This window comes from Rhinopithecus bieti, unplaced genomic scaffold (genome assembly GCF_001698545.2).
Source record: "Rhinopithecus bieti isolate Rb0 unplaced genomic scaffold, ASM169854v2 scaffold_26302, whole genome shotgun sequence".
NCBI lineage: Eukaryota > Metazoa > Chordata > Mammalia > Primates > Cercopithecidae > Rhinopithecus > Rhinopithecus bieti.
Genome location: NW_016812027.1, coordinates 553,205 through 578,755, shown reverse-complemented (window position 1 = coordinate 578,755; position 25,551 = coordinate 553,205). Strand labels below are relative to the sequence as shown.

At 42.0% G+C, this 25,551-nt stretch overlaps 1 protein-coding gene and 1 long non-coding RNA gene across 7 annotated transcripts in view; both read left to right on the top strand.

Annotated features, from left to right (window-relative positions):
- The first annotated feature begins 6,659 nt into the window (after positions 1–6,659).
- On the top strand, positions 6,660–7,950 carry LOC108544432 (uncharacterized). The gene is made up of 2 exons (XR_001889846.1): positions 6,660–6,827; positions 7,378–7,950. It is a non-coding gene; the product is annotated as an uncharacterized LOC108544432 (long non-coding RNA).
- A 2,020-nt stretch (positions 7,951–9,970) lies between these two features.
- The window catches only part of LOC108544430 (skin secretory protein xP2-like), a 67,526-nt gene continuing 51,945 nt past the window's right edge, over positions 9,971–25,551 (top strand). The window contains exons 1-4 of one of the 6 annotated variants that reach the window (XM_017895528.1): positions 9,971–10,036; positions 11,097–11,147; positions 12,985–13,113; positions 19,719–21,219. In XM_017895528.1, the coding sequence (XP_017751017.1) occupies positions 20,707–21,219 (513 nt within the window). In that variant the 5' untranslated portion in view covers positions 9,971–10,036; positions 11,097–11,147; positions 12,985–13,113; positions 19,719–20,706. The other 5 variants (XR_001889843.1, XR_001889845.1, XR_001889844.1 and 2 more) reach the window with 5 other exon arrangements.

The window sequence follows — 25,551 nt, the reverse complement described above, 5'->3', positions numbered from 1 at the left end:
TCCACAATTGTGAGCAGATAAATTTCTGTTTATTATAAATCACCCAGCCTTACGTATTTGGTTATAGCAGCATAGAATGAACTAGTACACCTTGAAAGATCTAGGATTGGGTCTTGGAATCAATCATCCTTGAACTTGATATTGGAATCCCTCATTTTTGGTTTCTTTAAAGTTTATCTCTTGAAGATGGTTTGTGCGGTAAAAGTAAATTTGAAAAGATAAGTGATGAAAAGTAGGTAGAGGCAAAGAAGGAGAGATAGGGAGCAAGGAGGAAAATAAGCAAAGAAAAGTGATTACAATGAGATGGCCCAATGATCATTATAATAGCTCATATAAGTTGAGTGTTCTCTGCGATTTCCTTCTCTCAGGTGCACATGCATTACCTTAAATAATTCAAGCAATTAACTCTATGAAGTTGGTACTGTCCTTATCTCCATTTTTGCTGATGAGGAAGCTGAGGCTTGATGAGGCTAAGCAGCTGCACAGCACAGATAGGAGGTGGTACCAACGAAACTGTAGCTCAAGAAGGCCACTTCTGTGTAAGAGCTTCATCTCCCTATGCATCTATAGACTCTGGAAGGGTAGGGCTAAAGAGTACTTCAAGATCCACAGACCATTCTACCCAGGTCTCTCCTACTGCAGGCAAGGAAACTGAGGCCCAGAGCAAAAGACAAGCCAGCTCTAAATTGCCTCTTTGGTTGTGTATGTTGTCTTCCAGAAAGATATGTAATTAAATGATAAATGATATTGTGGTCTGCAATAATTCTATTTGCCCTGGTAATAAATCATCAGGATGTGGAAATGTCCTAGGTTTTGTGACCAGACCCACAGTCTTTTCTGGTGCGGATGGCAGAACTAAGCACACTGACCTAGCTTGCTAAAGAATACATTTTGGATGCCCGGGTTCCCTTGAATGGGGTTTCTGGGGATCGGCTGAATCAGGGCCTAATTTGTCCTGGAGCTCTGAAGTCATTGTAAGCTGGAACAATGACAGTAGTCCCAGCCACCTACAGAGAAGACCTGATAATTCTATAAAGTCTGGGATTAATTTTTAGGATGACTCTTGATATTTCCAGGGGCCACAGCAACAACATGACTGTGTTAGTCATGCATTCATGGGATTAGAGCTGCCTCAGGCAGGGACTCAGATTATGGATGAGGCCAACCTCAAAAAGACCCTGGCCAGTTATTTTTATTTCTGGAGCAGGAACATTTGAAAATTTATAATTTATTCAATTATGGAACCAGTTTGCCCTATAACCTGTTTTACATCACCCAGAATGATTTCTGAGCTTGACAAGGGTAACTCTTGGTCAAAAACTTAAGTGGTGAGAGAAAACAGAATTACATTTTATGGCTTGACTGTTTCCATTCAAAGCCTGAGAAGCATTGCATATGCTAAACAAGGTCAGCTTTTCCTATTCCTCTCTTACAAGGGATCCTTAGCAACTCTGAAAAATCATCATGTATTTATTCATCAAACATTGATGCAACCTAAGGCTGGAGGAATTTACTTCGGTAACTGATTTGTAGTCACCCAGTGGTTTGGTGAGACATTCTGTGCTACAACTTATATATTCCGAGTCCAATATTTTACATCCTGAAAATATGCCAGCTCTGTCTCTTAAGCTTCATTGTTTCAAGATCATTTCCTGTTGCTAAGTTTCAAGCATCTGCCCTTTGCTTACTCCAGAAACATCCTGTGCTTTATGTAGAAAGAAGTCAGTAAGAGCAGTCACACTATCCTTCCTGCTTTGGAAAAACCCCAGGTCTCTCTGTTTAGACAGAGTCTCACTCTGTCACCCAGGCTGGCATGCAGTGGAGTGATCTCAGCTCACTGCAGCCTCTACCTCTTGAGTTCCAGTGATTCTCCTGCCTCAGCCTCCCAAGTAGCTGGGATTACAGGCTCCCACCACCATACCCGGCTAATTTTTTTGTATTTTTAGTAGAGACGGGGTTTCATCATGTTGGCCAGGCTGTTCTTGAATTCCTGACCTCAGGTGATCCACCCACCTCAGCCTTCCAAAGTGCCAGGATTACAGGCATGACCGTGCCCAGCATGTGATGTTATTTTATATTGCTCAAATTTATATTGCCTTAAACAGACACAGAATGTTATATAGTGACATGACGTTGGACTGTGAAAATGACATAATGACTCCTATCTTGTGGTATTGTTGTGAAGCATAATAATATAAGTATACACTGCCTGGCATATACTAGATGCCCAATAAATAATAGCCACCATTATTATCAATTTTCTAAAAGATAAAGGATATTTGCAGAGAAGATGTTCTATAAAACACTCAACATAAGAGGATAGAAAAGCAGGTATAAATTGTAAATGAAACTTTTAGCTTAGACTTCCTTGGGCTGTGGACAAGCATCTCTAGGCTGTAGCCACCCACCTGGGTCCTGAAGAAAGTTCCATGGGGAGATGAATAGAAGTAAACGGCTTTTTTTTTTTTTTTTTTTTTTTTTTTGAGACGGAGTTTCATCTGTCACCCAGGCTGTAGTGCAATGGTGCGATCTCGGCTCACTGCAACCTCTGCTTCCCAGGTTCAAGTGATTCTCCTGCCTCAGTCTCCTAAGTAGCTGGAATTACAGGCACACGCCCCCATGCCTGGCTAATTTTTGTATATATATATATTTTTTAATAGAGACGGGTTTTCACCATGTTGGCCAGTCTGGTCTCGAACTCCTGAACTCAGGTGATCCACCCACCTCAACCTCCCAAAGTAGTGGGATTACAGGCATGAGCCACTGTGCCCTGCCTGTAACGGGCTTCTAATGAGGAGGTGATTTCCCCAACTGTCCCAGCACCCTCCAAAACCAAAAATCAATCAAAACGCCCTCTCTAACACCCTTTCCTACCCCCTCACCCTGTTCTTGAGCAGAACTGAAGACACAGACTTTCGACTGTGCTCCCTAAACCAAAATGTTCCAAATCACAACTTCAGGGCTTCTAAATCGCAGCTCAAGACCCCATTGCCTCCCATACACTTCTGACTTATGTAGATGTTTGATGATTCTTTAAAAAGTGAGCTGCTAAGTTCACATGACAGTTCTACCTCCTTTCTATAGTGATCACTTTCTGTAAGGCCTACAAAGATTTCAGCTCGCTTGTCAGCCCACTTAAGCAAAGCTGTATGGAAGATGCTCGGTTGCTTGTTTTAGTTCAATTGCACGTGCTTAAGAATAAATCCAGGCTAACACCCATTTCTAACGGGGAACTAGAAAGAGTCGTAGAAAATTGGGCATGCAATACGTAAAAGCTTAAACAAAAAGTAGAAGCTGTGGAAAGAAAAGTGGAAAAATAAAAACAGTTATGTTAAAATGGCAGGGTTGTGAAAAACTTCTTATAAAACATATTTAAATTTGGTACAATATTATTTTTAGAATTGACAAAATCCCAGCATTGAGAGTGGGGAACAGCAGTCTTCTAAAAAAAGACTTTTAAAATAAAAATCAGGCTGGGCATGGTGTCTCGCACCTGTAATTCCAACACTTTGGGAGGCCTAGGCGGGTGGATCGCTTGGGGTCAGGAGTTCAAGACCAGCCTGGCCAACGTGATGAAACCCTGTCTCTACCAAAAAAATACAAAAATTAGCTGGGTGTGGTGGCGCACACCTGTAATCCCAGCTACTCAGGAGGCTGAGGCAAGAGAATCGTTTGAACTCAGGTAGTGAAGGTTGCAGTGAGCCAAGATCATACTACTGCACTCCAGCCTTAGCAACAGTGTGAGATTCCATCTCAAAATAAATTAATTAATTAAATAAAAATCAAACGTTTCTGACAACGTAAAAGGAAGTGCCATTACAATGCACACTGCCTTATCTTTTCAGCTCTAAATATGCAATGATACACACATCAAACTAATGGGACTTTTCCTATATACACTAGAAAGTTAACATATTCCTATTATTACTAGTGACACAGCATTGGCAAAAGAGGCCTCTATCTCAGTTTTCCTTATTATAATAATTAATTATAACATTTTGACATGTGGGTGACAGAGAACTAGAAAGGAAAGCTTATGAATTCAAAGACAAAATTGGTATCTAAAAACATCTAGACAAGGCCGGGATAAAGGGTCATCTTCAACAAGAAGGCATTTAATAGGTACTAATGTAAAGCCCTAGACTTCAACATAAAAAATTATCTGCCTAAGTACAAAGGGCAAACATTTTTAGCCAGAACAAGTAGAATAGATTTAGGGTTTTTATTGATCACAAGTTGAGTAGAAGTAAACAATGTGTTAGGGCCGCCTTAAAGACTAAAGTAATTTAGTTTGCACTTCCAGAACCAAGAAAGTCACTAATTTCCTGCAATAACCAAATAAACTCAAAATTTGAATATAGTCTTCTTCAGACTTTGGATGAGCTGATTTTCCTCAGAGGATCCAGGTAAGGTTCTATCCTATTCTATGATTCTAGCCTTTCAATTTCTGCTGTACAAAAGGATTTAGAATTCAGAATGCATAGACTTGATAGAGGGTCTATGAATGGGTTTTAAGAGGCCTGCAAACCCTCTAATGTCATATGTAAAATGTTCTGCTCTCCATGAAATTCTAAAGCAAAGAATTTAGAAACCAATGTTCTAGACCAGCGAGTTTCAAAGGGGGTAGTATCCACCCCAAAAAGGCAGTGCATTGTCACTCAAACAATTGTTCCAGGTCCTTCAGAACACATTCCAATGTTCCATCAGATATTCATGTAGGTGAAAAAGCCTTTGATAATTATCTTTAGCTCCACTTTTCATATGAGCACAAAGTGTTTTTACCTAGTTTTAATGTACATTAAATTTTCCAGGAATACAACTACCATGTACACAGTTTTGTCTGGAACCTGACCAAGAGTTGCTCACCATTTTGGAAAATCATGTTATGGACAACAATGCAATGTAGCTCTTGGGCTTTGTGTTCTCCCAACCATAGCTGTCACATTTGGATGATTTTACATGTGTGAAAGGCCTTATTTAGCCCTTATTTCATAATGTTGCGTATAAAGAAAAAGAATCAATAACAATCAACTGAAAGCTTTCTCTTAAATCAACATTTGTTATAAAGTGATGTAATCACCTATAATCCCAGCACTTTGCGAGGCTGAGCAGGAGGATCACTTGAGCTCAGGAGTTCAAGATTAGCCTGGGCAACATGGCAAAACCCCATCTTTACAAAAAAATACAAAAATTAACTGGGTGTGGCGGCACGTGCCTGTAGTCCCAGCTACTCAGGAGGCTCAGGTGGAAGGATCACTTGAGCCCACAAAGATCGAGGCTGCAGTGAGCCAAGATGACACCACTGCACTCCAGCCTGAGCAATAGAGTGAGAGCCTATCAAAAAAAAAAAAAAAAAAAAAAAAAAAGGCGTGAGATTATTTGATTACTTCATTCCTTAGTTGTCGTGATGGAGCATGTACCCACTGAAACATGTATTATACTATATTTTTGTTATGTTATACCTTACATGTTCTTGTTTATAGTTAGGCCCTTATGTTTTTGCCTTTCTTTGTTTTCTTCCTTCTGTCTTCTCTTTTTCTAAGTCACATGTAGGATATATTATTCAATATTTTTATTTGGAATAGTAAAAGATATTACAACTTTCTTCTTCTTCTTTTTTTTTTTTTTGACACGATCTCACTTTGTTGCTCAGGCTGGAGTGCAATGGCATAATCACGTCTCGCTGCAGCCTTGACCTCTCAGGCTCAAGTGATCCTCCTGACTCAGCCTCCTGAGTAGCAGGGACTACAGGCTTGCGTCACCATGCCCAGCTAATTTTTGTATTTTTTGGGTAGAGACGGGATCTCACTGTTTTGCCCAGGCTGGTCTCGAACCCCTGGGCTCAAGAGATCCTCCCACCTTAGCCTCCCAAAGAGCTGGGATTACAGGCATGAGCCACCGCGCTGGGCATTAGGAAGGATTTATTATGTAATGAGGGTTGCTGGCACCCAACGCTGTTGAGAATCGCTGCTCAAGACACGTGTCCTTGAGTTTAATTTCCAAAATGTCCTGGAAACTGTTTTATGTTACTTCACTGTCAGAAGACCCAGCACTGGTATGCAAAGGGAGGTCTGAGAGCCTCAGAAACAACTTGTAAAACACACACACCCCAAACCACCCCTTCCTCTGGGGAAGAGGGTCCTTCTGCCTGACTCCCTGGAGGTGGCTCCCCGCCCAGGGCCCAGCTCTCTTCTGGACGCCACTTCCCCGGAGCTGGGGATCTGGGCTCCGCAACGGCTGCGAAGCTTCACCAATGTCACAGGTCTAAGGCCACCCTTGGTCCCAAACCCAGCGCCGGGACGGGCGCCCCGGCCTCGTCGGAGCTGCCATGGCCCCATGATTAGGGCCACGGTGGCCCCTGACTTTCTCTTATTAATTTTTTTTTAATTGTAAATCATTACTCAGCTCAGCTCAGTCACCAGGCAAACTGTATTTAATAAATTAGCTTAATCTATTCCGCAAGTGGTTTGTGAGTGCAGTGTTTCCTCTGGTTAAGGAAAACATTTATATTCTCTCTCCTTGCCCTGCGTTCCTGGGCTCCCGGAGTCGCTACCCGGGCCGGCCGCACCGGGAGGCCTGGAGCGGGAGGCTCTCTGCCCGCCGCTCGCGGGCACCCCCACCTCGGGCGGCCAGGAGGGCAGTTGGTGGCCGCGTGGCCTCTTTGTCCCCGTCAGCCCGAGGCGGCGCTGGTGCCCACCAGGCCTCCCCGTGGCCCAGCCCGCGCCTCCGCCCCGGGCCGCGCGCATTCCCCTCTTCCAGAGGGGCCTCTTTAACGGCTCCCCATGAAATAATCATTCATTATGTCACCAGGAGGGAAGAAAGGGAGTGTAAGTGTCTTGATGGGATTAGAGGAAACCCCCGCAGAGATGATTTAGGGGCCGTGATAATTCATTTAATAGGGGCCTGGGGCAAATTGCTAGACAGGGAAATGGAACTGAAGCAGCTCGAAAGGGCGCCCGCCAAGGCTGTGGCGGGGGAGCCGGCTTCATTAGCAATATTTAAGAGATTTCATTTAAGAATGAGTCATAAAATGCAGTACTATTTTATCCACCTGGTTTGGTGGCCTTTAGCTTTCCTCTGCATGAATATTAAATTTGAAATGGCACTACAGCAACACATTTTGGAAAGTGTTCTTTGAGCTGTTATTTGTATGGTTGGTTTAGTTTCTCGTTTGTTAACCTTTTAAAATGAATATCATTGAAAATGGATAACTGTACAACCAGAACTCGAAAAACATTAGGGGGAATATAATGCTTTAGAATAGGTTGTTACTAAACTGGGTAAAGGATTTAAGTTTTTATTGATCAAAACACAAAAGGCATAGAGAGCAAGTCAGTAAATGGCAAATTACTCTGACAATTCCCAATTTTCATGCAGATTTTGTGAAGCCGTCCCATTCAAAGCCACTCCCAGAGGCCCTGAGGAGACCACAAAGCTGAGAACACAGCGGGGACCTGTCCACTGACACACTGAAGACTCAACACGATTCGGGAAAGCACTTTCAAAGAGTGTTTTTTCTTGGACAGATAACATTCCGTTTTGTTTCTGAGAGGCAAGGGCAATCTCTAGTTCGATTGTAAAACTATTTCCTTCAAATGTACATTTTTATCTATGGAGAGTGGTGTTAACTGGGGTTTTACAAACCTAAGAAGTTCACATTTGGCAACAGTGATTGTTGCCATTACAACTACAATGTAAAAACCAGATTCTCTTATGGTGTGCATCCTCCCATCTTTGATTTCAAGGGTGACTTTCCCAAGCATATCTACCACTCACTTGGAAAGTCCGAGTTTGTAAACATTTTAGCAAATAGGTAACCTTCATTCCATTGTGGCCCACACATTTGCCTGAGCTGATATTCTCCCCCAAAACTCTTATATTTGCAAACTAAAACATTAACTCTTGATTCTTCCTCCCCGACCTTTTAAAAATAAAAATAGCTCTTCCAGATAGGCTGTATTCATTCTTTTTTGTTTTGTTTTGTTTTTTTGTTTTTTGTTTTTTTTAATCACAGCTGCACTCTTGTTATTTTAACAAAACAACTGGCAGGTCTCTATTCACAGAGCTGCTTTAGCCACATAGGATACATAAGATGCATAATTAATATATTCTTTAAAAGACTCTCTTAATCAGAAAAGACACTAACTATATGTAAAATTATTCACTTATATTGGTTTATGCAATTTTCCACAGTGACAGTAAAGTTGGTAGCTAAACATGTTTTTATATATAACAAAACTAAGCAAACATCTTTTGTAAGGTATGCATTGTGAGGGTAGTATTAATATTTGTGTTTCTACTGTTTATATTCCACCATCCCCTAGTAAAGATGTTCTATTTTTTACAGAGTTGTAAACCACTTTGAAATATAGTGAGATGCTCTATTTTGAATAAAATAAGGTTATTAATGTACTAAATAGGCAGTGTCTGGACAAAAGCAAGCCTCACTGAAGGTGGGTTAGTTTCCTCTAGAGCCTGTCCCCAGTCCTGAGTTCTCAGGCTTTTCTCAGCGTTTCCCTGTAGGGCAAAGGAGCCAGGATTAGCCATGAGCAGTCATGGTCAATGTTCTGAGAAGTTCTGAGAAGGAAGCTCCTCTTCAGCAAAAGAACTTTCATTCTCTCCTTCTTCCTGTGAAAAGGCACTCTAAAGGTGACCAAGGCAACCCAAAGAAAGATACCTGTTTGCAACATCTATTTTTGCTTTTCAGAAATAGGATTTAGTTGCCAATTAGAAAGCCGGAAAGTAAAGAAGATCCCTGCACTGCCACTTAGAGTGATGATAGCCATACACTAGCAGAAACTGAAAGATTCATCGGAAAACAACCCCCACTCCTTGGCCTTGCATTTAAGTGTGAATGGGGCTGTGTGTCTACCCTGCCTTCTTGCTTTCCTTCCTTTACATGATTCCTACTATGTCCAAAGCACGCATACCCATACTGTTGAATCTTGGAGTAACTGACAGTGTCCTAATGATACCCTGGAATTTAAATAGTTCAAGCACAGTAGACACATTGTCACCAGACAGCCGGTGGTGGGAAACCAGTGTGTGTAGGATACAGGGATCACGCGGGAGCAGCCACAGAGTCAGTGATTGCTTTTTGCCTTCAGCGAGCCCAGCCTCTGCACACAGGCATCCACAGGCACAAAGCCACATCCTCATCAACAGAGGGGACAGGAATATGACATTCTGCACACAGCCAAACACCTCAGAGGACTGAGGTGCTGAGGACAAAATATTTAAAGTCAGTAAAGCTGGAAGTTGAGTGGGCAAAAGAGCATAAATACTTTTATAGACCCATTTTTCTAATAAATTCCAGGTTTTTTTCTCATTACCACAAACATACATATACAAAGGTAAAGAAAATATATAGGCCATTATTTAAGTTCTCTCCTTTTTCAGTTAATATTAATGTTTAAAACATTAAATACTATTTCTGAGGACCACATAATCTAAAAAAAGAAAGAAAAAAAAGAAGAAGAAGAAGAAAGCCTTTATGTGAATTAACCAGAAGAACTAGCACTCCCTAACAGCAGACAAATAGGCCTCTGCAACACTTTCTCACATCTTCCTCAGGGCAACCACAAAGGAACATCATTACCAACCACAGGAGACCACTGCTTTGGAAACCTGAAACCACAGCCTTTTCTTCATGTGGGCAAAGTACATCAACTCTGATTAAAATAAGCTTACACTGTAAATTGGCCTAAGCTTTGTGGAAAGTGGTTGGCAATAGGTATCAAAAGCCTTAAAAATGTTACTCTACTTAATTCATTAATTCCGTCTCTGGGACTAGCTCCTGGGGCAGTTATGTGAAATGCCAACAAAGGTTTATATAAAAGATGTGTATCTTTTATACTTATAATAGGAAAAAACAGGAAACCATACAAACATCCAATTATAGGAAATAGTGAAGTAAGTTCTAGGATCCTACAATGGAATTTAATAAACCCGTATTCAATTTTATACATACAGGATCCTCTAAACTATGTAAAACAAAACAGAGGAGAGAAAATGTTAACATGATTATCTCTGGGAGGTGAGTATTTTGGTTTTTGCCTCATATTTTGTAGATTTTCTATAATAAGGATGTATTACTTTTAATAATCGGTGAAATATATATATACATGTGTACATATTTTTACATAATATATCAATGTTGTACACATCTACAATTCATTAATTTCTTCAGTGTCTATAACATAATAAGCTGACAGGCAAACAAGGAATCTCAGAATCAAAATAAAATAAAAATCGCTTATATAATGTTTCCTTTAAATAACCACATTAAAATAAATTAGCACATATTTCTTTATTCTTGCCAAGCATTGCGTATCTACATATTTTCTTTTCTGTCCAATAAGTATTTCCTGTGTTGTTATCACTGTGATGTTCTTTTGTGAGCATATATAGGTTGAAAATATTCCATGTTCAGATTAGAAAAATCAAGCTGTCAGGTGAGAAGTCCACATTTCATCATGATCATCTGCAGCTCACATTTGGCACCCAATATATTTATTTTACCTACCTGGCCATACACAAATAATAGCACATGGCAAATTTGCAAAGACAGCCCTGCTTTCAGGCCATTGTATTATCTGCAAAAATCTGTTTTCAGCAGCAGACTATCCATAAATTTGACCCCCTGGCTCTTTTTTCTTTCTTTAACTAGGTCAAGTGGCTGTCCCCGTAGCACCATCAGTATATTTAATAAAAATCAAGTATATCGTGTGTTTGAAACATACATTATAAATAGATGTATAGATGGAGCAGATATTGAGAAAAGAAATGGTAAAGATTATGAATATTAAGATTTATATTAATCTGTAAGCCTATTAAAGTACAGTAAAACCTGTCCTTCAGACCACCTTTTAAAAGATATCACCTCCCTGATGGGACCACTAAATTTCGGGCCAAATTATTTTCCCATAAAGAACAATGAAAAGAAAATGATTATATTAAGACTACTTCTACTATGGTTTCTTTTCATTGTTCCGCCAAAAATGATTCCAAACAGTAAAATAACATTGATTTTGACCTTGTTAATGAACCTGAAGAACTTCATGGAATACTCAAACACCAATTTCCATTTTTAACAGGAAAAAAGAGATGGGCCCTCCGCCTCACATTTTTGAAAACAGCAGCAGCAGGTAGGGATAATTTCATTGGTATTCTGCAGATGTAGCTTATCTTGATATTGCTAATGTTCCGTAAGATTTGTCATGTGGATTTTTCTTTGTGCCAAAAGCTGGAGATGATTGTGTGATTTGTAAAATATTGAAGAAGCCTTCAAACTGAGAGATTTATTGCATTTCTTTTTGGTTACAAAGATTCTCATATACAATATTACTGAAGTGATTTTCAGTTTTCCAAAATGCCACTCTCTCCAAGGGAACAACTTTCTCTCCTTTGGCCTTACAAGGACTCCCTGTGGCTTTGACCGGCTTTTCTTCCAAACAAGACTGCCATGTGATCCATGCTCCCCCCAATCTCTCGAGGAGGGCCCTGTTTCCCTTAATCAGGTTCTTCTTCAGCTCACTCATGTCAGTCAGAAACACCAGAGGCCCTACTCTCCTTGTGTGGTATTTCCAAGGTGTGCTTCCTAACAGTGCAAACCTCTGGAGTTGTCCGTTACAGCTTCCCAAGGATGCAATGTGCATCTGTTTAAGGGCAGAATGTGCTCACCCTATTGGGACACAGAGACACCCACTCAATGTCCATCCATCTATTTAAATAGGGCTTTTTTCCCCAATGGATAGAAGGAAGAATTAATCACATGTAGATATATTTTAAACTACTCATATTGTGCAAGGGACACATCGCAAAATTCACCAATACAAGGTAAACACATGAGCAGTAACTGCCAATCATGCAGGCTCCTTTGGGAAGGCTTCGCTAGACTCCATACCCCTGGAGGGCAAGAACTATGTCCTGTGTGAGTTTGTGTGCCCAGCTTCAAACCAATGCCTGCCATCATCTCTCCCAGTAAGCCAGCGTGGATCTGAACTGAGTCGCCAGCTGTGCCCACCCCAGTTTGCCTCTTTCTTTAGCTGCAGGTCAGTGGACTCTCACCTGCTTGCTGTCATAGGCTGTCGGTGCTGAAAGGAGCCTTGGAGCACCAGCCCAGCCCTCTCGTCCCAGAGATAGGGTTACCAAAGTGTCAAGGATGCCCCAAGTAGAGTCAATACACATAACCATGAACATTATGGGCAAAAATCACATGTGTTTACTCCTGTTCCTAAAAAGAAGGCCGTGAAATAAAAAGTGGTGTGTGTTAGTTAATAGCCTAGGGCAGTAAGCCAGCTGGCTGTGGCTGTGTGATCTGACCTCAAAAGGAAAATATAAACATAACTTAGTTCTTCAAATGCTGGAGTGTCATAACAATACAGTTTCTCTTTTGAATCAGGATTTATAATTTTTTTTTCTGTTTGAGATGGAGAAAGCAAGGCACAGTGGACAGTGAGTGAGATGTGGCTTGTAATAACCTGGGTTTGAATTAGAGCTCCACCGTTTGCTTGCTGTGTGACCTTGGGCAAGTCACTTATCCTCTCAGCTTTTTCATCTGTAAAATGAGGACAAAAATACTGTGGGCCTTTGTGGGCTATTTGTAGAGCAAAGGACACTTGATAGTTCAATGTACTGTGTAAGACAAAAGTAAATTATTTACTTGAAAATGAATTTAAAAGCTATGGCCATACATATAAAGAAAAGAAACCACAGGTGAAGACGAATGCACACATTTTAATTTGGGTGTTCCTCACCTCTTTTGAGCAAGCTAACTGGGTGATCAGATGTATGACACGCCAGACGTCTGGGTATCAATTCAGCTGGAGCCACAGGATGTGACCTGCCAACTCTTCCTCCAGAGTCACCTCGCAACTGCCACTGCTCTCCTCCCATGGGGTACAAGGGCGTGTATGAGCCCAGAGGTCTCAGCGTGACTTTCTCCTTCTCTCCCTCCCCGGTTATCCTGCTGCTCATTGCTAGAGACACTAAGGAAGTTCATATCTATGAAGATGAGGGCAAGAATAGTCCAGATCCTAAGAAGAATCGTATGGCCTTCTTTCTGTTCCTTCAATGACAGGTTCCTTGTTGCTTCAAGACCTACTCAAAGAGGTGAGGTCTCACCTTCCCTCCCGGGAGACTTTCTACATCTCTCCTCCCTCCAATTCATTTTTACTGGAGGTTAATAGATCACGCTTCTGAGCTTAACATTCATTCTTTTTACCTTATCAATTTGCTCCTTCTTTCCTCACCCCAACCTGCAGATGAAACAAGCAGCTTCACTCTTGCATCAAAACGAGGTAGAAAAGGACAGGAGAAAAAAGACCATTATTTTGTCCCATTTTGCTGCCTCCATGGGGACAGGGCTGGCTAATTTTGCATGCTTATTGCTAAAGTAGACAATGCTAGGCCCTGAGCACCCCCATTTCTGGACTGAAATCTGTCCTTCTCTGACACTGAAAAGACACTTTTCATTTTTACACATCTATTCAACAAACATTTATTGAGGGGTTATTATGTGTTAGCACTGTGCTAGGTGTCAACGAAGTAAGCAATGTATGCTCCTTCTGAGGGCAAACACATCATGCATTTCTGCAGATGCCCTCTTGCTTGTTTTTGCACTTATCTAGTACTAAAGTCAGCCAAAGAATATTCTCTCTCCAGAGCAGATGCCTGGCACAATCTACTTTTGAGCCTGCACCTCCTCGAGACTCAAAAAATACCCTGGAAATTGGCAGGGTGTGGTGACTCACACCTGTAATCCCAGCACTTTGGGAGGCCGAGGCAGAAGGATTACTTGAGGCCTGGAGTTTGAGACCAGCCTGGTCAACAGAGGAAGATCCTGTCTTTAAAAAAAGTAAAAAATTACCCAGGTGTGGGGGCACATGCCTATATATAGTCCTAGCTACTCAGGAGGCTGAGGCAGGAGGATGGATTAAGTCCAGGAGTTCAAGGCTACAGTGAGCTATGATCATGCCACTGAACTCCAGACTGGGTGACAGAGCAAGACCGTGTCTCTGAAAAACAAAAACTAAAAAAAAAAAAAAAAAAAAAAAAAAAAAAAAAATCAGTAAATAGAGTCTTAGAACTGCTGACTGGACAGGACACCAAATCGTCCTACCATATGAAACTCATGAGGAAATAAAGGATTCAAGAGTAAATGACTCCTCTGAAGCCACCAACAGTGGCCAATCTTATCTATCTTGAGTGGCTTAGGGGCTGGCCAGGGTGGAGGTCAAGGAATATCCTCAAGGACAGCTAGATGTCCTTTCCAGTCTGGAGATTCTAGGCAGACCAGAGGGAATGGTGGCGACCTGGCTGCCAGCTCTCTGGAGTCAGGAATCTGAAGCAATGTGAGCCCCCGCTGGTTCGTGCCACTGCCAGTGTTTGCCTACGCCATCACTATCAGCATCAAACTCACTCCCTGCTTTGTTAAGTGCTTTGGGATTTCTCAAGTAGAAAAGGTGCTATATAAAATCAATCACAGGAAACCCTGCTGCTGGCAGCTCAGAACAGCTACAGTAAGCGGTGTCCACTCAATCAATAGTCCCTCACCAAGAAGGGGAAAGAATACCGTTAAAAAGATGTGCTCTCAGAAAAACTTCCCTTTAAGTAAGGGGGGAGAATCCTACCTTACAAGGAGTGTATATATACAGAAAGCACACAATATATTGTTCCTCCATGACCAGTATTAAACATGATGGGAGAAGGAACTTACTGCTTACTACATACTTTTGCTTTTATTTTAACCATGCAGGAACACAAACTGATACACATTGAGCCTGAAAAACCTTGTAGGCCCCATGCAGGAAATGCTTATTGGATTCATTTGTAAAATGAAAATGGAATTAGCTCTAGGGCACTGGGGTAGAAAAAAAGTGATTTCTACAATTGGCTTGCCAAAGAATAATATGCATGTGTGTTAGTACATTTTCACACTACTATAAAGATACTACCTGAGGGTGGGTAATTTACAAAGAAAAGATGTTTAATTGGCTCACAGTTCCACAGGCTGTACAGGAAGCATGGCTGGGGAAGCCTCAGGAAACTTACAATCATGGCAGAAGGCAAAGGGGAAGCAGGCACCTTCTTCACAAGGTGGCAGGAGAGAGAAAGCATGCAGGGGGAACCGTCATTTTCAAAAAAACCATCAGATCTCATGAGAACTCCCTCACTATTATGAGAATAACATGGGGGAAACCACCCCCATGATCTAATCACCTTCCACCAGGTCCCTCCCTTGACACCCAGGGATCACAATATGAGATGAGGTTTGAGTGAAGACACAGAGCCAAACCATATCAGCATGTTTGGGATATAGTATAACTTGTCTGCCTTTAATTATGTTTAAATATACGGAATATACATAGATGCATATCATTTTATGATGTTAAAGAACTGGGCTTCTTGGCTGGGCCCGGTGGCTCATGCCTGTAATCCCAGCACTTGGGAGGCTGGGGCGTATCATGACGTCAGGAGATCGAGACCATCCTGGCTAACACTGTGAAACTCCCGTCTCTACTAAAAATACAAAAAAAAAAAAAAAAAAAAAAAAAAAAAAAATTAGACGGGCGTGGTGGCAGGCGCCTGTAATCCCAGGACTTTGGGAGGGCGAGGCAGGCAGATCAGCTGAAGTTGGGAGTTTAAGACCAGCCTGACCAACATGGAGAAACCCCGTCTCTACTAAAAATACAAAAAATTAGCCGGGCGTGGTGGCAGGCCTCTGTAATCCCAGCTACTCAGGAGGCTGAGATGGCAGAATGGGGTGAACCCAGGAGGCAGAGCTTGCAGTGAGCCAAGATCGCGCCACAGCACTCCAGCTTGGGCGACAGAGCAAGACTCTGTCTCAAAAAAAAAAAAAAAAAAAAAAAAAAAAAGGAACTGGGCTTCCTGCACAATCCTGAAGAATATTAATTTGGAATATTTTGGTTTCCATTTCATTTCAAAAGTTAAAATACAAAAAGTACATGAAATTGCATTACTATGTAGATGAAATCATGCTACTTCTCAAAGGTGCAACATGGTAATTTAACTAGTTGAGAAAATTAGGAAGAGGATATCTCACAGTATTTTTAATCCACAATTTTTTGTTAACTACAGAAAAGTATTGTGGTTTTTTAAGTTAGAGAGAATTTTAAAAAGCAAATAGGGGCTGGGCGCGGTGGTTCATGCCTGTAATCCTGGCACTTTGGGAGGCCAAGGCAGGTGGATCATCTGAGGTCAGGAGTCCATGACCAGCCTGGCCAACATGATGAAACCCCATCTCTATTAAAAATACAAAAATCAGCCGGGCGTGGTGGCGAGTGCCTGTAATCCCAGCTACTCAGGAGGCTGAGGCAGGAGAATTGCTTGAACCTGGGTGGTGGAGGTTGCAGTGAACCGAGATCACGCCACTGCACTCCAGCCTGGGCAACAGTCCGAGACTTCACCTCAAAAAACAAAACAAAACAAAACAAAACAGCAAACAGGGACAACGATTGCAGTTCTCCATGAGGTAGGTGTAATCTAAGAAGAACGTTCTTGAAGAGTTTGTCTAATGAAGTCTTCCTGTGTCCTGAAGGAGTATTTTAAATCAGTCATCAGTGTCTCTTTAAGTCTTTTCCATGAACCATAATAGAGTTTAAATTGCTAAAGCGTAAATGATTAAAAATCTCACATTTACAAGAAAATGCATAGGTTCTTTGATTCACGTGTTGTAAACTCTGGAGTGCATTAGAATCCCTTGGATGGGCTTATTAGATGCTGATGTAATGGCTTGTGGACGTTACCTTAAGACATTCTGTGCCTAGTCCCTTGGTTGTAGGTTAGGAAACTACTTCATGGCTGTTTGACAATGACTTGCTCAAGGCCACCCCACTATATGATTCTAGGGCACCAACCATAACCATGCTTCCCACCTGTCCCACATCAGCCGTCTTTTCCCTTCAACACCTGGTTCTTCTCTCTGAAATGGCTTTGGTTACTCTCAAATACTTCTGGAATTGTGCACCCAGGACAAATGATATTTCCTTTATGGAAATAATTCCTGAATAGCTTCTCTTTCTTCCTTTAAGAGTTATTTACAATCATTTTAGTCTATAAAATCAGAATTGTGTTTAAAACATTTATTATACAAAAATACCCAGTTATAGACCTAGTACTATTTTTTTTTTTTATAATGTTTGGTTATGAAATTCTCAAGAAGGCCGGGCACGGTGGCTCATGCCTGTGATCCCAGCACTTTGGGAGGCTGAGGCGCGCGGATCGTGAGGTCAGGAGTTTGAGACCAGCCTGGCCGATATGGTGAAACCCCGTATCTACTAAAAATACAAAAATTAGCCGGGCTTTGTGGTGGGTGCCTGTAGTCCCAGCTACTCAAGAGGCTGAGGCAGGAGAATTGCTTGAACCCAGGAGGCAGAGGTTACAGTGAGCCAAGATTGTGCCACTGCCCTCCAGCCTGGACGACAGAGCAAGACACCGACTCAGAAAAAAAAAAAAATGAGAGAGAAAAAAAAAAAAAAGAGAAAAGAATTTCCCAAGAACTCAGGGTGAAGCCAAGAGGAGGTGAGTGGATCTGGTCTGTGTACATTGTAGCTTAGACTCCAGATTTATAGCACCAATGATGTCCTCAGCTTAGATTTCAGCAATTTCACTAGAGTGACTATAATTCCCAGAGCTACCAAATGCTACCCAGAGTCTGACCACATTACCAGAAATTTCAGATTAGATCTGGATTTAAACAGACACACCTAAACTTGGGGCAGGCAGGGGCTAATTTTCTCTTGGTTAACATAATTTAAGTTTACTTCTCTTAAACACCTAGCTACACCAACAAGGTAGATGCGTAATAATTCAGACACATTCTGAAGTTTATGCCTCAAAGGCAATCATAGGAATTCCAAGATTGATTCATACACAAATAAATCTATAACTTTCCAGCAGAATTATTTTTAAAACCTACCAAATATTACCTTTTCTCCTATAGGCTAGATTATTTCTTGCTTACCCATCGTACTGATAGCCAGGGAGAGCCAAGGAGAAGTATGATAATCAAACTCCATTCTATCTGCTAGCTCTGTCCTATTTTCTTCATGAAATTTTTATCAGCAATGATAAAATCACTTCTTTGAATCAGTATTCTCCTTGTAGAGCCGGGAGGAGAAGGCAAAAAGCCAAAAGAGCTGAGAGAGTGGGAGACAAAAGAAGCAGAAAACTTGAAAAGAAACAATATAACCCTAACCTCAAATAGCCAAGACATGGCAACACTTTCAAATACTGAAAACTCCTTTACATTTGTAATTGTTTCACAATTCCTAGATATGTAATCAATGAGTAACACCCATTTAAAATTACTTCTTAAATCAAGAATTTGAAAAGTTTTTTTTGTGCCAGAAAATGTTAATATTTATAAATGCCTGAATAATTAACACTGACAAGGTATAACAAAACATCTGATGTTTTCTCATATACTTACAATGCTTATGGCTTGACTGAAATAATGACAAATAGGAGGAATACTTGGTAAATTTCATTGTGTGTGTGGCTTTAAGCAAAACATTTAACCGTCCTGGGCCTCAGTTCCTTCATCTGTAAAGAAGAGGGCTGTAAAGAGAGTATGATAATCTCTAAATTTCCTTCCAGTTCTAGGAAACAACAAAGTAAAATCTACAAAGTATAATAATTAGGATCAACAAAATTCCTGCATGAATTCCAACATTTGCCATAACAATATATGGTTTTTCAGAAAGCTTAATATCTCTTTGTGGCATTTTTTTTTTAAGTTTTGTTGTTTGTGTATAGCATTAACTTAAACGTTATGCTGTAATCAGCAGCTTGGATGAACTTAGTTTTACAACTAAAATGCATTGAATCGATCCAGTAAAACATATCTGGGATGTTGCCATTGCAAATCCAGCTTTACAATTTACTGACAACAAATGGACTAAAGGAAATCTGTGTTTGCAACATCTAACACTGGCTCTGCTATCTCTCTACCCATACTTGAGGCAATGAATGATCTTTCTGTAGCCAGCTATTGAAATTTTCAATGGTGAAATTAATTTCGTTCTTTTATCCAGATATGCAGATATCCAGGTCACCATTTTCTGAAAACATATTAAATGGAGTGGCACAAAAGGTTGTATAGGACAACAAATATGGCAATTTTGGACAATTCAACGAGACGTACAGCCAGATCACAACTCTCTCACAGCTTCACTGTAAAACTCCCAGCCTCTAAAAGGCAAATCTCTCATGATGCAAGAGAAATAAGTGGGAGCTGTACCAAAGTACATTATATTGTGACACAAAAAGCATAAATCATGTGTGTATGAAAATCATAAGCCCTAAGCTTTAGAGACAGTTGTGCAATTGACAATCAAATGGAGCTTAAAGGGAATTACGAGGTTTTCAACTAAAGTCTTGAAATAAAGAAAGTAATATTTTACGGCAAAAAATTGCAAATGTCAAGTTTAAATCATAAGACTTTGCACCATTGAGCTACTAGCTAGTTCTATAGCTTCTTCAGTTCTTAACACAGGGAAAGACCAACTTTCATGCTCAATAAAACTTAAGAACTTTAGAAATACATTTAAGAACATAATTCATGTATTTGTGACTTTTTCCCTCCCTAAATGGCTAATTGTAGAAGAAAAATGAGTGAGCATAAGAACTTCTTGGATGGTAACCTATTCCCCATTTGCTTTAGACTCTCATGAATTCTTGTGTTTTTTAAATAGGGCTGCCACCAATTTGGTCATTGGAAGAAAAGGCGGGTCTCAGGGAATATGGATGGCTGTCCTCCCTTTCCCCTTCAGATGTCAGCCGCATCTACTCCTGCTTTCGGAAAACCCCAGGGCAAACGGACCTGCCAGGCAGCCAACCAACCACCAGCCCCCGTGAAAGGCTGGAACCCAGCTGCCCAGTTCGGTTGCTCCTGTCCAAAGCCAGACAGGTGGCAACCCAGATTGAATCTGTTGTTGTGGGAATGATTTGATTCACAAACAAGGTTATTAAATTTTATATGGAGACACAGGCGAAAGTCACAAGATCCTGGAGAGAAAGACCTGATTCACATAAATTTATCTTAATAGCTGTGAATTCGGGAGCATAAAGCAGAAAAAAAAATTAATGGAAAGGCATTTCACCTCCTCCGTCTGCCTGCTCTCCTCCACTCCCCAGCACATAATATGCCCACACACACACATAGATCAACAACTGCCACGACTCCATCCAGCCCTTTGCAGGAGGAGCCCAACACATTGATCTGAGCCTGCTTTGACATATAAACTCCAATTTGGCCCCAAGTCACTGCGAGTGGACACTGCCACCAACGGCTCTGACACTAGGTTATTTGTTGTTGCTGTTCGCTGTCCCTGTTTGCACATTAATCCAGTGACAATTAGGTGTCAGCGAGCGTTGTTTCTGCTTAGCTGATAGCCTTGGGCTCTGCGCTTGAAGCCCTAATCAGGAGTGTAAACTCTGCTATATTTCAATTTGGAGAAGCGCTCTTCCGCTAAGAGGCCCCTGGCACTGCGATAAATAAAACGCCTATTTACTCTATTGCCACACTTAGACATCTAATGCACTTACTACCAGCCCCCTAATCATAGCCTACAGTTAAAACCGCCTATAAATCACTCCGTTCTCATCCTGAACATTAGTGAAGCCATTTTCCCCAAACCCCACAATGAGCACTGTTTCCTTTTCTTGTTAGTCAAAAGCTAGATGATTTTTATTAGGTTAAAGACCAGTTCACAGATGGTAAATCGCGTGGAGAGAAATGAGCTGGAGAGTTACACCGAGTCAGCGCGGGACACGGCTCCCAGGCCGGGCCGGGCCGGGGGTGGGAGGCGGTTCCCGACCCTAGGCGGCGGGACTCCCAAGCGCCGAGGGACCCAAGTCTCCACTTCACCCACACCCGGCGTCGGGGCGCCGCGGCCTCGCCCCACACGCCCAGCGCAGGCCGCAGCCTGGCCTGGGGATCCGGCACCTGGGCAGGGTGAGCTCGGCCGGACATCCTCCACAGGACAGCCCACACCCCGTAATCGAGTCAAAAGCGCCCCATCCCCCTGTTTCTCGCCGCGCAAGTTTCCCACCGACGCCCGCTCGCAAGGCGAGAGCCCCCGCGCGGCCCGGCGCGGCGCGGTCCCCAGGGACCGCGCGCAACAAAAGCCCGGCCCGCAACCCCTGCTCCTCGCCTTCCTTTTTCAATTCTCCCCTGATCTCAGGTGGAATTAGGAGGATTAAAGCAGCGAGTAAATGAGGCGAGTGTGCAAAATGACTCCTTTCTGAACCAAACGGCATGCTCCGTGCTGGGGAAATGAGATGCACATTTAAATCTCATCCATCCACCGCCTGCGGCCACCGCCATGTACCTGCCTACTTAGCCCAAGGGTTAATTAATTGAGGCTTCAATGCACTATTGCAAGAGCATTATTGCATTTGATACTCTACATCTGTGATTTAAAACTCTTTCAGTCCCTTGTCAGCAAGGGAGGGTTTTTAACTAGGAAATTAGCATTCAGATAAGGGAACGCTCTATTTGCTTCTGAAAGGAAGGAAATATTAAGGATGCTGGTGCACAAACCGGGCTGTCATATCCTGTCCCATCCTGGAGGGAGCGCGAGGGCCCGGCTCCCCTGGGAGCGGCGGCGACAGGGCGTCGTGCAATGGACGCCAGCGCGAGGGGCGGGCTGGAGGGGGACCCGCGATCAGGGAAACCTTACTCCTCGCAGGCTCCAACCTGCTGGGGCGTGTTTACGTCTGCAAAGTCCGATAATATATTTTCTCCCCACTTCTCAGGAGCTGATTCTTCTTAAAATGCATTGCCACGTTATCTTCAACGTTGGCTTTCTGACTTCCCCGCGGGGCTCGGAGGAAGTAGCCCAGTTTCTTAAGGAAAAATGAGAGGTAAACATCACAACAGAATTCTAACGACACTGCAACGAAATCAGGCACAACATTGCTGTTAGTGATTATCTTTATTATTTTAAGTATTGGATTCAAGTGTTAATACACTAATGAATACGAAGAACAGCAATACAAAATAGTGGCTCACAAGTTAACATTCTGGATCAGAAACCAGTTAGAATTATGTGACCCAACCATGTTGTGTTTATTTTATTTTTTATTTTATTTTATTTTTTGAGACGGAGTGTCGCTCTGTTGCCCAGGCTGGAGTGCAGTGGCACGATATCGGCTCACTGCAACCTCGGCCTCCTGGGTTCAAGCGGTTTTCCTGCCTCAGCCTCCTGGGTAGCTGGGATTACAGGCCTTGGTCACCACACCCGGCTAGGTTTTCTGCAGTTTTAGTAGAGAAGGCATTTTGCCATGTTGGCCAAGCTGGTCTTGAACTCCTGGCCTCAAGTGATTCACCCGCCTCGGTCTTTCAAAGTGTTGGGATTATAGGCACGAGCCACTGTACCCCACTAAGTTTTCTGTAGTTTTAGTAGAGACAGCGTTTTGCTATGTTGGCCAAACTGGTCTTGAATGCCTGGCCTCAAGTGATCTGCCTGCCTGGGCCTCTCAAAGTGCTGGGATTATGTGTGAGCCACCAGGGCGCCTGCCTGTGGCCTAATTCTGTTGTAATGTCAGATGTAGACATAGTTTTTTTTGTAAAATGGCTACATGATTAAGTACTGGATTCTCAGGCGAAAAACAAACCTTAAAAAAAAAAAGAAAAGAGAGAGAGAGAAAGAAAGAAAAAGAAAGAAAAGAAAGAAAGAAAGGAAAAGAAAGAAAGAGAAGAAAAGAAAGAGAAAGGAAGAAGGGGAGAAAGGTAGAAAAAGAAAGAAAGAAAGAAAGAAAGAAAGAAAGAAAGAAAGAAAAGAAAGAAGGAGGAAAGGAAAAGGAAGAAAAGCCTTTGGCGCTTGCTCACTACAAAATGAACAAATTGCAAATGGAAAGGAGAATGATTTCCTTTTCGAGTCCCTTCATCCCTAGTGGAATTTGGCAGACTCAGGAATCCTTCAATAACAAACACTTTGCCAAGTGCAAGGACTTGGAATTTCTTCTCTACTGACTCTACTGAACCGTGGGCCTTAATTAGGTGAAACAGCATCACCTACAGTGGGATTTGATTGGGACGCCCAAGTCAATAAATTGATTGAATAAAGCTCTTTGGAATTTTCATGAGTTGGGCAGAAGATGGGGAACTGGATTTGACGGTGTGTGTGTGTGTGTGTGCGTGTGTGTGTGTATGACATCAATTCTGTACTACTTTCTCATAATAGTCCAATTCTGTCTTTAGGTAGTTCTTGCTGAATAATCTTACTGATAATCACCCAGAAGTCTCCCTGGCTAATCATCACCTACCTTGCTCAAATTTTACTCTTCTACTTCTTCGTAGCATTACAAAAAAAAAAAAAAAAAGAAGAATCAGAAAAAGCTCGTGATAATAGCAAGAAATAATAGTTGGGCTGTGTGTTTGACATGGTTTCTTGGCTGTTTCCATTCAAACCTGGAATCCCAGTGCCAATATATGAGTTGCATTTTGTTCCTAAGGGCCAAGTACTGTAACCTTGTTATGTACATAGCATTTCAAGTGTTTCATAATACACCTAGTCTGTATAACTTTGCCTCATTGGTGGCACCTTTCTGCTTCCACACACAGAGAGACCAGATACTTTCCATTATTATTATTATTATTATTATTATTATCATTTTTGAGACGGAGTCTCGCTCTGTCGCCCAGGCTGGAGTGCAGTGGCCGGATCTCAGCTCACTGCAAGCTCCGACTCCCGGGTTCACGCCATTCTCCTGCCTCAGCCTCCCGAGCAGCTGGGACTACAGGCGCCCGCCACCTCGCCTGGCTAGTTTTTTGTATTTTTTAGTAGAGACGGGGTTTCACCGTGTTAGCCAGGATGGTCTTGATCTCCTGACCTTGTGATCCGCCCGCCTCGGCCCCAAAGTGCTGGGATTACAGGCTTGAGCCACCGCGCCCGGCCTATTTCCATTATTTTAAACCTGATTGATATAATCCTTTAGAAGTAAGAAAAGTAGAACTTGCTTTTTGGTCAGCTCTGCACCATATTTTCCCTGCATTGCTCACACTGGTTCATCATGGGAAGGCTTTTCCCCTGACTTCTAGGTGGCTTGCATTGGGGTCTTCAAAATAAAAGAGCACTGCAGGAAGAGTGCACAGTATTTCTGAAGAGAAGAAACACACAAGTGACTCAATAAGTTCTGAAGATTGATAAAATGAAATGGTGAAGTTTTGAATGTACATACTTGACAGCGATGCTTGGAGACATTCAGTGACATCAATCTCCTGAGATTACTCCACTTTCACAACAGAAAGAGAGATCTGCTATTTGGAGCGGCTCATAGGGTCAACTGGATGCCACCTGGTATTTGGAAAGGAACATGGAGCTGTGTATTGAATGGTTTGAATTACAATACGTATAATTTGAGCACCTTTCTTTAGGGTGGACCCAACAAACTTATACTATGAAACAAATTCTATCCAAAATAAGAACATAATAAAACAGAAAACTAAAATGGTATTTTCTCTAGGAAACTGGTACCCAGGAAACATTTTCCACTATAAGGAAAGGACTCTGAATATCTAAGTCTGCAGAGAGTAAAATTAGTCACAGAATTCCTCTAAGTTACAGGTCCACTCCTTGCTGCCCCACACCCAAATCCCCTCCAGCTCCATTTCTCTCTAGGTCCAGCTGGAACTTCTCTTGCTGGTTCACACCCTCAATGGTTCCCTTTGTAGAGTGAGAGGGAAAAAGGAACATGTTCCTCTTCCCCAACACCATGATGTTCCTGAGAGAAGCAGAGACGGTGTCTCATCTTGTCTCTCTTGCTGCTCCTTCACTGTGCAATTCACAAAACAGGCTCTGCACAAATCATTTGTGGGATCAACAAGTGAAGTCCCATTATGACTCGAGGGACTGTTCCAAATGTCTGGAAGGCAGTTTTATTATACTGAAAAAAAAAAAAAAAATAGCTGAAAAGTGGGCCATAACCTTGGGTTGAGAGATTTTCAGTGCACACTAATGTGTTTGGTGAGCTTTGCCCTGTGGAGCTCCTGAGGGGAAGCAAGAAGAGAGGATGGATGGGAGGCGGCTTGGAGCTCCTGATTCTGAGGTGGCCCAACTGCAGCGAGACCAGTACTACAGACTTTCTCAAGTGAAATCTGCTTAGCAATGTGACGGGAAAATAACAATTTATTTAAAAATTCAGCTTGGTCTTTCTTTACATAGGAACATAGGTTTTTTGTCCATGCATTTTTTTATTTTGGCTTTTGCTTCTTGGTAGGATTTGATTCTCATGAAGGAGGCCAGATGGTTGGCTTGGATGGTGAGGAGTGTCACTCCATAACTCACCTGTCATAGAGCTGGCTCTAAAGGTGGTGCCTCACAAATGGAGAAACAAGGGTCTTGCCTTCTGGCAAGTCTGTTTTGTGAACTGTCCCTTTTGAACGTGGGTCCTTAGCTTCCTCTTAACTTGGAACATACCAGGTGAGACTACAACTCTTTTGCCAACCAAAAGATGCTAATAATTAAATGATTCCCTGCTTTTTTTTTTTTTTTTTTTTTTTTTTTTTTTTTTTTTTTTTTT